The 15,882-nt window shown below is 31.6% G+C and overlaps 1 protein-coding gene across 1 annotated transcript in view; it reads left to right on the plus strand.

Annotated features, from left to right (window-relative positions):
- Window positions 1–753: 753 nt before the first annotated feature.
- LOC105626231 (max dimerization protein 1-like) overlaps window positions 754–15,882 on the plus strand; it is a 37,286-nt gene continuing 22,157 nt past the window's right edge. Inside the window, exons 1-3 of the mRNA XM_012207536.1 lie at window positions 754–808; window positions 4,551–4,644; window positions 5,312–5,341. Coding sequence (XP_012062926.1) covers window positions 754–808; window positions 4,551–4,644; window positions 5,312–5,341 — 179 coding nt within the window. The remainder of the gene's footprint in view (window positions 809–4,550; window positions 4,645–5,311; window positions 5,342–15,882) is intronic.

Here is a 15,882-nt window from a genome sequence, read left to right on the forward strand (position 1 = left end):
GAGAGAGAGAGAGACGCGATTCACCAAACGAAGGGGGGGATATTTGAGAGAAGCTGAGCTTATTTGAAAAAGCTCGAATCAACTTGGTAGAAAAAAATTCATTAAGGCGTTCGAGATCCCTCGAAGACGACGATTGACAAAGAAAGAGAGTCCAGCTGGAAATATTCATTGATCGTTGTTTATTCGTGACGAAGGCGAGGGAGAGACCGTTGGAGAATCAAACAGAAGCAGCGGTGTAGAAAGAAAACTTTCCGCGTACCTCCGTCTCGGCGACTCGGCCTCGGTTGCCGCTGCTGTTGCCCGCCGCCGTCGCTGTCGCCGTCCGCGCGGATTGGTGCACGTTCCTCTCGTTCGGCGTGCGTCGGTGTCGTCATCGGTTGGTTTACTTGTGCGCGTTCGTGCGCGCAGTTACGCGGCCGAAGGTAGCCGACGTGTGGCGGAGTCGCCCGAGGCGGCGCGGCGCGGCGCGGCGGCCGAAGACATCACGATTACGTATCTCGCCGGTACTCCCCTTCCTCCCCCTTCATTCTCGCCTGCGCGCCCGTTGTACGCGCACGTGTGCGCGTGCGTCGTGTGTTGTGTGTGTGGTGTAGTGTGGTGTGGTGTGTCTGTGTGTGTATCTCTCTGTCTCTGCTGTGCTGTGCGTGAGGCTGTGTGCGTCCTCGGCACGTGTGTTGGCGCGGGAGCGTGCGGCAGAAGAAAGGGGAACGAGCGCGAACGGAAGCAGCCAGGATTACTCCAAACCAAGGAAATATGAGCATTGCTGCCCTATTACAAGCCGCCGAGTACATTGAACGAAGGGAAAGAGGTGAGTGCGAATTTTTCGCGCTTTTTACTTCCTCCTCTTCCCCCCCTCCCTCCCTCCCTCTTTCTTAATTACGATTTCGTGTAAAATAAAATTCTTCAATTTTATAGAATAACCGATTACAAATGAACTCGGAGAATTAAAAAATTTCAGAAAAATGCGATGTTGTAATTTAATTCCACTATGACAATTTGATATATTTCTTTTTAAGTTATTTTAAATATAAAAAGGTTTAGAAAATTTTGAAGTTTAGTTTTATGTTATTGTCCATTTGTTATTGTTTCGTTTCTTGAAGTTTTTTTCAGGATAATATTATATTATTGAATCTAGTAGAGCTCTATTAAGAAATGATTGGTTTTATTAATTAATTAACGTATTGCGATATATATATATACATATATATATATATATTTTATCGCAATTGTAGCCAAATGTTAGTTCCATTTCTGAAATTTTACATTTATTAAATTTTATATTATTCTATGTTGATTCCGTTTCGTAAATGTATATAAGAAAATTATACATATTATATGCAAATAATAATTATTTGTGTCAAGTATTTGAAAAATTCATACATTCGCAAATCTAAAAATTTATCACAAATATCACAAGTATCAAATTTATTCAAAATATATTCTGAATCTTAATAAGCTGAATACTTTAATAAAGATTATTAAACTAAAAAAAAAAAATTGATTTATTCATTACACAAAAAATCGCTTCTTCAATCAATTTTATAGTATTCTTTAAAAGAGAATTCTTGTTTTGAATAATAATAAGTTTTCTCAAATTTGTAATATATAAGTATATATTTTAAGATTATCAAGAAAATGTTCTGTGCAAAAAATAATTGTTACTTAAAAGAAAGGAAGTCAGTTGAGTCAATCATTTTCTTAGCAATAGAATAATATTTTTCTGTGTGCATGATACGCACGGTTCATTTGATTCTTGTTTAACATTCGGCGAACAACAAGGTTACAATGAAGCATCATGCGTTTTACGCAGCCATTGTCAGATCAGGATTATTTTGAACCTCCCTGAGATCGTGGAGATCATCGATTATAAATTCTCGATACAACGGACGCGTTCTTCTCAGCGTGCAGTCTGTTCTTTCGAACAAAATTCAATCGTACGATTTACGAGTATCCGATCGTGACTATCTTTATTTTCGCATTGGATCGTACGCGGCGCGATGATGATCTCATTTTATCATCCCACTTATAATGCCGCTGCGTCGCACTAGAGCGATGTCCTCGCCGCGTGCATGCGGCAACGCACGTCGTTTCATCGTTTCAACGCGCGCGCGTACTTGTGTTTCTTCGTGCGTCGTAACATGTACATTGGGAGTTTTCCAATGAAGTCGCCATGCACACGTGGGATCCTCGTAAGGGTCCCCTACACACGCACGCGCGCACGCACACACACACACACGCGCGCGCGCGCGCGCGACGCGAAACGTATTTGCCGCGCAGCAAGAAGCGATGCGTCGCGTCGCGTCGTCACCAATCAACTTCCCGCTTTCCCGTAAGAGTAAAAGATTCGGTTGACTATAGCGCTTTTTGTCTCGTGACAAACGTTTGTGTAAGAATGCATCAAGTTGCACGCATATTAAGGCTGTCTAATATTCACGCATGATTGAGAAAAAAATTGTTTCTTTGATTAAATTAATTTAGTATCGTCGTTGTGTGAGATGTAAAGACGAACTAAATTAATTTAGTCAAATAACAATTTTTTTTCTTAATGCGTCGATAATTCGAAAGAAAACAACGCACGTTTCAAAACAATCGGACGTGATATTTCGCAGTTTGACATATCTGTGTTTGTATAACGAATAAAAATGATAAATCTGTAGTAATAACGTAATAAGTAAAAATAACACAATGAAAGTGGCACATAAAAAAATTAGGCGTAAGCAGAATTAAGCGAATCGGCCAATTATAATATACAATGTAAAGCAACATAAACAGTAGCAAATTACAAATTATGTTTTACTATTTACGTTTTTTTATATATCCTGTAGCCTTAAAAATAATTTTCGAACAACCGAATAACGATTACAATGCGTGTACATTTAGTCAGGAAGTACGCGTTTCGACGATGCCATGTTACGTGTGCAAATTCAGATGTTAAAGTATTCATGACCGCACTTATAAAGTTTCTATATAAAGTTTCGATTACTTATATAAAATAAACGTCATTCGATAATTATTCGATAAGTATCGTTAAAGCACAATATAGTTCTGTTACAGAACATATACAGAATTGCTACAAAACTGGAAATCAAGGAAATCAGGGAAATGTCAGGAGAATCAGGAAAAAAAATCAAGGAATTTTGCAAAATTTTTTGGAAAATAAAAATTCTTCACTTCAAAGAAATTTAATATGCGTACATCACTTATATACAATTTTGAAATACTATTAATTTGATCAATCAAATGAAAGCGGTATTAGCAACATTAGTATAGTGATTTATATTATGTTAAATTGTTCTTTTAATAAATATTTGACAGTTTTCAAAAATCAAGATAAAAATATAACAAATTTCAAAATCTTACTGAAAGCATCAGGAAAAATCATGAAACTTTCTCTGAAAATCAGAGAAAAGTTAAAGAATTTTAATGTGAGAAATGCGTGACTATGTCCTGACGTACATACCTTTTTTTATGACTTTTTAAATCGTCGAAAATTCGAGGAATATAGTGAGAATCAATATGTTTTCACGTAATTATCTCATGATCATGAAACCGTATACGACGTTATAAAAATAGTTGGACTTGTACGTTTTCAACTAATTATTACATTACTAGCGATTACGTTATTAGCGAAATGTTCGTTGAAATGAGTCATTTCACATGTACACTTTCTGTATATTTTTGTTAAAATACTGACGTTTCAATGAACCGGTGAAAGCAAATCTGAGAAAGTATATATCGATCTAAGATTTGTCTCAATTTAACCGCGACCTCTTTATTTATGGAAATTTATTCTAAAGTCTCTATTTTTATCTGATTTAGAGTGTCTGTCAGTCTTAATTTAATCCTGGTCTCTATTTATACAAATTTATTCCAATGTGTCTATTTCAATTCGTCTCGATGCATTTGCTTATCTCGATTTAATTTGACATTTATTTTTAGAAAGATAAACATTATATTTAACGTTTCTAATGTTTATACGTTCGATAATTGGATTGATTAATTTAATGGCATGTACTTATTGAAAATTCACGCGTTTCAAAGCTTATTATTCTCTTGAGAAGAAATATATAACGTAGTGCAATTGTATTTGGATCAAACGTGATACTTTCCTGAAACAATAATAAAATGTGGAACGATCTAAGAAAATAAAACGTGACTTATTGTCGATCGTGCCTGTCCATCGCTCTCTAACGAAACTATCAAGCTTCGAAAACTGATTCTCTTGCGGGTCATGTCGCGAGTTTTCTTCGTATGTACATATCTAAATGTATGTATTGCTTTTGAAGATACAAAAATATCATTAAAGATAAAGAATTGTGCTTTACAAAGATTATGCATATTTGCAATCGAAAACGATGATACGTAATTAGAGAAAATGTCTAATAATTTGGAGACGAAATGAATTTGGGTTGATTTATTTTGCTCTTATTATTTTGAGCGCTATAGCGTGTAAAAGATTAGACCATCAGCTTTATAATAATTTGTATATAATATAATATATAAATATATAATTATGTTTTACTTATTGATTTATCGTTTTTTGATTACAGAAGCTGAACATGGCTATGCTTCAACGATGCCAATACCCGATGATATGCGGACGATTACAAAGAGGCCAAAGACGAAGAAGTCCCAAGGCAGCAGGTTCGTGTCTGTTAAAATATCTTTTTACGAAACGACATATAGAAACTTACAAATTTTTTGAAAATTAAAGATATTTTTGTAACCTTATATTTCGAATGTTAATATTTACATCGCATTTGCATGAATCTTTTTAAATATACAGTTTAGAGACTGCTAGCAGTTTCTATAACGGTTTTAATTCAATTTTTAAATCAAATGTTATTCGAATTATTAATTTTTTATATTTGCTGTAATTTGAAATATTGCAAATATTTCACAAAAATTGAAATATACCTCAATAGAAACATCATATTATTTCGACATGGTATATTCGATTATAAAGAGACATTTATTTTATAAAACCATTCCATAAAATTGCAACTTTTGGAACAGCTATTCGCGTGCTACAATCCAAAATATTGCCAATTAACAGTTTAATCGCTCATGATTTAGAACCGAATGCAAATATTATTGCTACACGTGCTATTGTAAGTCTTAATTGTTATTCCAAATTATTTATATCTGAAATTTTTGCAATATTTTTTATAATTTGCAATAAATCTCCGTTTTTTTCAATTTTATTTTTTTATTTGCGAGGAGAAATATTATTGTCGTTGTTCGAGTTGCGATTTTCATCGTAAATCTCATTCTTGCAAAATGTAAAGAATATTTTTTTTTTTATTTTCAGAACGACTCATAATGAGTTGGAAAAAAATAGGTGAGTGTTTAAAATTATAATATAAATGATTTTATATGTTATATTTATTTAAAAATTATTGGTAACAAACAAGGGTAATAAACAAGTTATAAGTTAATAATTATAACTTATAATTACATAAGCCGAAAAGAGTCATGTTTTTAAAAACAATTATTATTTTAATTTGATAAACCTGTTAATTAGTAATATACTCGTAAAATAATTTTTTTCTTTGAACGTTTAATTAAACATTTGTCAAAAATAAACGATATTAAAGATAGAGACATCATACTTTGAACGATAAATTCGCATTTATATATTAAATTTGTGCGTCATAAGTAAATTTATAAATTAAATTTATGAAAATAATTTGTTACGTGTGAATAAGAATAAATAAAATTATAATTTATTGGAGATATAAATCCGAGTAAGATTAAAGTCGGAAATAAACTGGAATAAACATTTTATATGATATTATAATCTTTTCAAAATTAATTCTTTCGAAAACAAAAAATAAATATACCAGTGGCGACCAATGCGTTTCATGTGGGCAGGATAGATGGAGATGGAAAGATAATTATGTGGAACATTTTTAACATTATAATGTTATAGTTAGAAGGATAAAAAGATAAAAAGAAAATATACTTAACAAATACGCGTTATTGTGTTATGTAATACAAATATGAGATGTGTGTGTAACAAAGAACAGCGTGTTTTTACATTGGCCGTTTCTGTGTCACGCCAGCCCTTGTGTAACTTTCTCTCCCCCTCTGATCCCTCTTCCCAACATGACCACTATTCGCACATAGGCTGCTTGGGTATAAAAAAAATCGATAGTCCGCCTGCGACTATCTCGCTTTCTCTCTCATTCTTTAGAGCATCCCTTCTACCCTCTTTTTCTCTTTTCGTACACCGCGACTAGCGAAGCTTTTCTCGAAATGCTTAGAGTGTGCCAACATTTTTCTAAAAGTTTTTGAATTTTTCAAATAAATAGTATGTGAATGCAAAATTTAAAGAGAAAATATTAGAAATATTACAATATATAATTATAATCTTGTATCTAAAATATACAAATATTATTAAAGTATACGTAAGGAAGTATCCCCCTCCTTTTTGATATATCTTATAAAATGCAAACGTTTTTGCCACATAATTTTTGGAGCAATTTTAAATCAGCAATTTTAATTCATTTATTTCTTTGATTATATGTTACTTATTATTACTTAATATCTAGTTCCCAAAATGTAAAATTTATACTACGAACTATTTCTGTAACGTTATATTCTAAAAAGAGTAATATTATACGAATTTTCCAATTTTCTATATGGTCACGAATTTATTGAGACGTGAAAGAAAGCGAAGAAATATTTCGACATTATTTTATAAAGAAATTGCATTATTTCACATATTTCACATTATTTCACTGCAAAATACTTTATTATCAAGAGATATTTATATAAAACTCTTTGTGATTAAAATCTAATATCTATAAAACATGGAAATATCTATTATAGGAAGATATCTAGTTAATATTTATGTATTTATATATACATACATTAGTATTTATATATTAATATTTTTATGTATGTATATATGTTTAGTACAGATTTTTTTACAGATTAGAATAGTTTAGAATTGGAATTAGTATTTTATTTTAGTGTTAGGTTGTATTTTAGTGTTATTTTTTTCGGTGAAGATAAAATTAAATTTTGTCAGCCGCTGTTGTTTACGCGTCTGCATCAATGGCGGTTGATGCAAGCGCTGCGTAAGTATGCAGCGCGTGTGACAAGCATACTTACGCAGCATACAAAACGCGGAAGCCAATGGCATACTGTCCTAAATTTGGCGCGCGGCGGAAATAAATCCATGGCGGCCCAAATCGTACTGCGCATTAAAGACCACGGTTAAGATTATTATATTACGATGATTGATGATCTCTCGGTCGCATTTCAATAGCAATTAGTGTCTCATCAAGATAAGATTTCTTGTCTCAAAGAGCATTTCTTGTTTTGTCTTGATTTTCAAAATAAGAAATTTCGTAACATTATATTTTTCTTGATATTGTATTTCTTGTCTTGAATTAAAAAATCTTGAATTTCTTGAAATTTCTTGATTTTTTTAAGTAAAGCCCTTGTGGCTCTTTAACTACGTCACGTCATAAGAGATAATAAGAAAACATAGGTACAAATTGAATGTCAAATCGTCTCGTAGTTTACTATGTTTAAATTCATGATTTAAATTCATGATTTAAAAGTGTTCCTATAATGTCTATTATGCACAAATTTATTAATAAAGATTAAAAATATTTCTTAAATTATCATTTTTAATATCATAAGGTTATTGTCAAATGTAACTATTTCAGATTATTAGATTCCTAAGATTATTAGATATAATTATTACTATTATTATAATTACTATATATTTTAATCATTCCTGGTTTAATTGATACTATTAGTAGAAATACGCATGTTTATACATAATATACTTTTTTGCAAGTAATCTCGCAGTATTGATTTTATACATATATATATATTCCTTTACATAAATGTAAAAGTTAATATCTAATACAATAAGGATGTATCAGAATATAATTTAATTTGATTAGATCAGGGATTTCACTTTTTCAATAATCGATTTACACTCTGTTATTTAATGAAAATGTATGAATATACATTTCTATATTATATAACCTGTTATAATATCAATAAATACAATTGAAAATGTTGAAACCTAACCTTATTCAAAACTTTTCAAATCAGAAATAAAATAATAAAATATTAAAATAATAAAGTATTAAAAATAAAACTGTCACGGAAATTCAAGAAATTTCTTGACTTATTATCAAAAAATCTTGGTCTTGATAACAATTTCTTGTCTTATCTTGAAATCAATTTCCAATTTCTTGTCTTGATTCAAGACATAACTAAGACAAAATTTCTTGAATTTCTTGATTTTGATGAAACATTAGCAATTTCACGATCTAATTTTTCGTATATTCTTTTGTTTTTTTTTCTGTTTATAACGGTTTGCATCGGTTTATAAAAATATCGTTTAAAGTATTATCATAAAAAATATTCTATTTATCGATAATCTGTTTAATTAACTTAACTATGTTAGTTAAATATAATTATAAGCATTCTTTTTTTTAGATACTAAACTTGAAAAAGTTTAAACTTCGTCAGAAATTTAAGATAACGTTTTGTCGCTTTCGTATGTTTACCGCAGTTATTATCTTTTGTTTACTTTACATATGCTTAAGAGGAGGCCATTGACTGATTTCGCGATTAAAAATTGGAAAAATGAAATATAAAAATATACCTACATCAAATTTGATGTTTTATTTTTGAAAATTAATATAAATTCTTTGAATTAAATATAAGAATTAAAAATTTGAAAAGTTATAAAGAATTGAAAAGAAGAATCAAATTAAAGAACTAAAAGTATTAAAGTAACTTTGGTTTGAAATTAATTAATTTCTCAAATTAGCACGTTATTATGTCAGTGCAATCTGTCAGTATTATTGATCCAATTGGCGAACAAAAGCGATAACTAATCCGTCGCTTACGTGTTATTTGTACGCGCCATTACATGGAATAGCAGGAATTTTTCTCAAACGTGTAGGGAAAGGACATCAGGTCAGCTGAAAAACGAAAGCTCGATAAATGGCTGCGCCAGCGCGAGTGAAAATGGCGCCGCTCGTTGCGCCTCAGGACGGATCTCTAGCCCATTTGAAATGCATTGAATTTTTAAGTACCACCCTTTGTGCTGCTGCTGCCGCCGCTGAGATAGCCAACTTCCGGTTCGGTTCCCCGTTAGTCTTCATATGGCTTTTCATAATTTCGACTTGAACCTTTCCCGACTGGTCATAGCTTAATCTCTTTATGTTCTCAATACAGATTAGAAAGATGTGGAAGAATTTTCAAATCAAATTCTCTATTTAATTAATAGATACATTCATCTGTATTTTCTATTAATTTATAAAATTTTATTGATTTTATGTTATTTATATATTACATATTATGTTATTAATCATATCTGTTTTCTTGTTTTTTAATTAATGAATTTTATTGAATAATATCAATTTATAAATATGTATTTATTTAATAATTTCTTAATTAATAACGTCCCTATAAGTGTAAAATATTCCTAGAATGTTCTATGAATATTATTAGAAAAAATTTTATAATATAATATTTTAAGAATATTATATGATATTTGTTAATATTATGGGAATATTCTGCAGGTGTTCAGTTTACATAATATCTTTGGTATTATGCTTTTAATATTATTAAAATATTTATTAATTATTAATTATTCTTATATAAATGTAATTTGAATTCACAATAAGTAACGGAAAGGTCGATCCATGCTGCATCTTAGTTTAGTGTTTAAATAATAAAATTTTGGTGTGATTTTATGTACATAGTCCAGTTCTACAAATGCGCGCCAAAATCATTTTCAGTCTTTAAACAATCTTAAACTGAATTAGAGTAACAGTTTTACAATTGAATTAAAGTAAATGTTATATTACTTTGTAATATTTATATAATATTATAGTAACACTAAATAATGTTACTTTTAATAATCATAATATCATCAAGAGTGGACATGTAATCATCAATTAATATTTTAGGAATATTATTTAATATTATGTATAATGATATTAAAAAACAATCCTGGAAAATTATTGAACAAATAATTCTTATGGTTGTCATTATTAAAAGTTCACGCCTTTTTGGTTAGTGTAATGGCAATTAAAAATTAATAGTTTAATTTAAAAACGGAAACAATATCAAAAGTTGTGAATATTATCGGAGCTATCACAAATTGTGAACTTGAAGATACATGTAAAGTATTTAAACAAATTTGCATTATTTTTCGCGCGAAGCTGAAGGAAGGGGAAGAGTGATAAGAGAAACGTTAAATAAAGACCTCGATGCGCAAATAGGCGGGTCGATTGATTAAAGAAATTCTATCGTATCGGATGCTGCTCAAGTTATTACAGGGCAAAGGTTCAAGTCGATAAACGTTCGTGTTATTTACGTGCAGTATCGTCGTGTTTAAAGAGCTAAAAGATTTAATATAGTTAACATGTGTAAGCTTAGGTATACCTAGCCCTGAAGCCATTACGCCATGAATAAATAGCCAATAGTTCTATCTTTTGGGGTAGAAATTTTCGGTACACTTTTGTCAGGTGATACAATGTAAAAGAGGATTGAATGCTGAATAATTTAATCAAAATTGATATGTGCGCAGACGCGCAGGATATATCCTTCGCGAGATGCACGGAGCAGGATGCGGGTTGACTTCGGGGTCAAGGACGACTCGGCGGAGCGTGCACCCTGTACACCTCCTTTCATTCTCTAACGTTGGGGAGACCGAGAGATGCTCGACACGTTGTTTAGAGCATCGACCGACCTTGGTTGCAAGCGTTATACATCGAATCGTTGCATATGAAACGTCGGATTTCGATAGTGTTAGTTTTGTGATATGCTCTCATAAAATAAACATCTCTTGATAATCAAGTATTGTACACAAAATCCCATTAAAACAACATGATCCTTTCACGACATACATTTTAATTTTTGTGAAGTGTTTGTGACTTTTTAAATTATATTAAACTTAGAAAATTGATGTAGTAATACTCTATACTTTAATTTTAAAATTGACTTATGTATTATAACATTTTGAAACATTTTTATATGAATTCTACATTTTGAGAAAGTCGAGATAATTTGATGCAGAAGAGATAAATTGATGCAGAAAAATAATTATTAATGTACGAACATAGCAGTTCTTTTCATCTTGCAGATTTTGACCTCCTCAATTATCTGTATTTCATCACATACATTATTTCTTTTAGAATTGAATATATAAATTTACACAAATTAACAAGTTAATTATTCGACTGGTATAGCTGAAGTGGCGAGGAAAATTGAGAGTGTAGAAGTTTCACGTGCTACTCGCATAAGAACGACGCGAGCATTAGGGCCTGCGGACCCTTCGCTTGTCTCGACGTCTCTCCGCAGTTCACTATTGCCACTTTGAAGCTCGTTCACCTTGAGCTCTGAACAGTGATTCTCATTTCTCATGTTCATGTTACATACGCACAATAATAATATAATTACGTAAATATTTGATTAGTGTATTCAATTATTGGTGGGCAGTCGCACAAATTGAAAATTTGGCTTCAACGATACATCAAATCGATATTCTTAATAATGTTTTCACACAAGTAACTCACATTAGAAATAATAAACACATTATCATTTATTAGATGCAATTTATCAAAATGTAATTTCTCAAGTAAAGAATGCGTGTTTAGATTTTCAGATGGACACTGAGAAACTAACTTATGCACTCTTCGTTTCTTTTACTTTTGGTAGATTGAAATTTAAGATTTCATACATTCTAGGTCGAATCGATATGGACATTTTTATTTATTATAATATTTAAAAATATATTAAGGATATATTAATATAATAAAATTAAAATTAATTTTAACGAGATTTTAAAAATGTCGATTTCTTTTTCTTTCGGAATTTTGTGCGGTTGAAATTGTTGATTATTTCGCTGAAAATCAGATTCGCTTGATTCTTACGTTCGTATGATTTCGTGTCAGTATCAAGTTCGAACCGGCTGTAAACAAATATGTGAATCCAGAATGGCATCGTGTGTTGCACGTACTTTAATTACCCATTTTTTATTTCACTCCAATTACTTCGACGCCTTCCTACTATATTCGAAAGAGATCGCTTTCCATCATGACTGGCGAAGATCCTTACATCGCATTGACTTATTATCATGTGCGCGTTCTCGCCGTTCTTGCCATCCTACACTTTCTTGTACACTTTCCCTCTGTGCGATTTTAAATTTATAGGGAGACGTACTACAAGTTTTCTAATATTTTGCGTTTTCACAAATTCACTGTAAATTAAAACGTTACGCCAAAATTGAAAACTATAATTTTTTTTAAAAGAATCATCACTTCAACATGATATATGATATTTTATTGTTATTTATATGTAAAACTGATATTTTCGAAATATATTGTTTTACATGCAGCAATACATTAGTTCATGTGTAAAACTTTATGCATGTTTGATGGGAAATTAGTTTTATCAGGAAAAGATTTTTGCTTTTGGCAAAGATGACCGATCGTCGCAAGAGTAAGACAATTATTATAGCGATAATACTACTCAGGTGCATACCTGTTGGACGTAATTCAAACAGGATGAGGGAGGGACAGAGAGAACAGCGAAAACCGGCGGGAACACATTTCAACGCTGATAGTTTCCCGTAATTTTCGAGGAACTTGAGTTACATTGACGGTTTAGAGGGTGATTGGAGGTCGGTTCGTGATCGAACAGATGGAAAGACAATGAAATGTGGAAAAGAGGGTAAGAAAGAAAGGCATTGGCAAAATGACAATATAACATTAATTATATCTTAAGAATTGTTTGGGGCGTCTTGAATGAATCCTTTTTTCATATACAAATTCTTGCAATTCTATACTAATTTAAAATGCTTTTTTTTTTAAATACGAATTAAAAATCTAATAATATAAGTAACTATAAATCTTAATTATTATTAACATGTAATCCATTCTTTGCTTTGTCCTTGACATTTTAATAAAAAGCGACAATTCTGAATAGAATTTTTATAAATTATTTTGAATTGAAGAATAGTTAAGAAAATCATATAATTTATTTTCGTCTGGACTTTAATAAAAAATGAATTTGACACTTATCTGTAAAAGTATGTAATGTTAAAATTGCATAGTTGCTGCGTATGATAATCAACTAATTTTCTTACACCCGCTCTTTAAGGAAATATGATTGCAAATGGGGGAAATGTTAAAATTATAATAATTGCAAGTTGTGTAGCACACTCCGTATTTTGCACTTAATATCCATACTAATTACATGTAAATTACTTGAATTGTTTGCACAAGACAGTAACATTTTAACAATACCTTACGCCTCATATTCATGAAGTGAATTGAAATCATTTTCCGTTGAATATTTATAATAACCTTCTAATTTCTCGTTGTTTACCAACGAGTTAAATCTTATATCAATTTTCTGTTTTATCTTTCTGGACATAAAATAAACTGTAAACGTATAAACAATAGATTTTTCATTATCTTTATCAAAGCTGCGGCAAACAGAAATAATTCGACAAATAAGATATCGTTTCCACTAGTCATCACGATGTTCTGGCGCAATTATCATATAATTCAGCGCTTATCATTGATCAGATGCGGTAGATTCGATAAGCGAATCGCGTTTCTGATTGTGATTTCAAGGTGGAGGTCGTCCGAGCCATGCGATTCTGGAATAGTTCCTACTGATTCCCTGCACGAGAGCCAATTCGATCGACCTCGCTTCCATTTCCATCCGGAAGTGAGGACACGATGAAGGGAAATCGAACATTCGCTCGTCATGCATACTGGGTGTCTCGCAAGAAGACAACCCATGAACTTTTCGAGCACATGTGAATCATTCTAAATGAGGAAAAAAAAGAAAAATTATTTATTCAACTTGTTATCTGTTATCCTTATCCAGATGTCAATGAGGAAAAATAACGTAAAAGTGGGATCATACAAAAAACAATGGTTGGATGGTGGAAAAAAAAAACAATGGTTTTATTTTCATTTGAAAATTCTTTCTTTTTCATTGCGTTGTTTTGCTTTGGCATGTTGAGTTCTTTATTCATTGAGGGAGATGTCATACGATACGAAATAATCTTTTATAGACACATCGATGTCTATAATACGATGCTTAAATAATCATATTTCGGATGAGGCGATCGGATCATATAACTCGTCTTCCGCACTTTTTATTGCGGACGAATTGTGCTCGAAAGGTGCGAGTCGAGTCAGCGAAAGCTTGCGTAATACCTGACCTATTGTGCTCGTTAGGGACATTCGGGATCAGCTATTGGATAAGACCTCTTTTTCCTTATCCTCCATCTTCTCCTTATCATCCCGCTCCCTCTTCACCGCAATGCGAACGATATCATCTTCTGGGATATACCTCCTATCGCTGAAAGGGATTGGACCTTCAGGAAGGAAACCCTAACTTCCACCGTGCTGAAGGACCTCCACCTAATTCTATGGGGCAGGAGTCTCAGGATTTAGAACGGAGGTGCACTTTGGAGATTTCTCCTTCCTTCCTCTACTGCTGTCCTGCTCGCTTCCTTAACGATCACGTCCTGCGAAGCTAGCAGGAACGTTGAGATCAGACGATTTGTCTGTGGGTTCGTCTTAGAAAAAGATTCTTATAGAAGAAATACGAGGAGATTGGAAGGAAACACGTTGGCAGATCTGGTGTGAAGCGCATCCTTAAGAAACTATTTCGTGTCAATAATTTCAACTTCTCTAAGAGATTTTAGTAACACTCATTGATTGCTATTATTGTGGGATTACTTCTTTTCTCAAATAATTTATATCACACTGAAAGAAAAATTGGCTGCAACAAATGAGATAGTAAAATATGGCATAGCATTTTCAATTGGCTGCAGCAGCCAATTTTTTATTGCAACAACCAATTTTTGCGTTAGTCTATCTATCCGCAATGTCAACATAGGATTTCGATAGGCTAACGCAACCAAAAATTGGCTGCTATAATCAATTAAAAATGCTATGCCATATTCAGCCAATCTTTTCTTTCAGTGTATGATTTTTGTAGTTTTGTGTAAATTTTTCCTTTGATATAGATATTGTTCGAGTATAATTTAATTCTTGTGTTAACAATTTTTTTTTAGTTAAATAATATTTCATGAAAAAATATAAAAGAGTCAGTGAGGAATTCATATGTTCTCGTATATTGCATTTCAAAATTGAATATAATGTTAAATGTATATTTTTTTTATTTTAAAATTAATAATATGAAATTTCTGATAATTTAGCTTTATTGTTTAAAAACGTCCAATGTTAAAATCTGAGAAGTTACAAATGCTACGCTATCGGACATAGAAAGGGTCAATGTTCGCAGATTTTTTATTTGTTTTCTTTCTTGTTCCGTGGATTCTCGGCATTTGGGATAGCGATTGATCTTTTTTTTTTCTTCACGACGGTTGTGTAGGTCGTGTCTAGCAAAGATCGCGTTTAATAGATTGTGCCAACTGGTATCCGAGTAGAGTGTCGGCCATCCTACTACTTCTTTTTTCCTTTTCTTCTTCCTTTCCTTTCCGCGAGATCGTGCCGCACGTCGTAACCTTTCGTGATGCCCTTTTTTTCTTTCTTTCTAGTTCAGATTTTCACGATGTGTCAAATTTCTACTCGAAATTTTCCGGTATTTGAACAATGTTCAAACTCGAATTTGATTTTACTTGAATTATTTTTTTATTTAATTTGTTTGGCTATTCTATCCGATTGCACACAATTATTTTATATCTTTTTTATCACAAAATATTGAGTTGAGTATATAATATTAAGCTACATTAATTGAGTTATATTAATGTAAAATTTAAATTTTTTAATGTTATCATATATGTATGTAATATATATATATATATATATATATATATAGTATAGGAAAGTACGTGTACGTTTTTTA

Source organism: Atta cephalotes (genome assembly GCF_000143395.1).
Source record: "Atta cephalotes unplaced genomic scaffold scaffold00005, whole genome shotgun sequence".
Taxonomy (NCBI): Eukaryota; Metazoa; Arthropoda; class Insecta; order Hymenoptera; family Formicidae; genus Atta; species Atta cephalotes.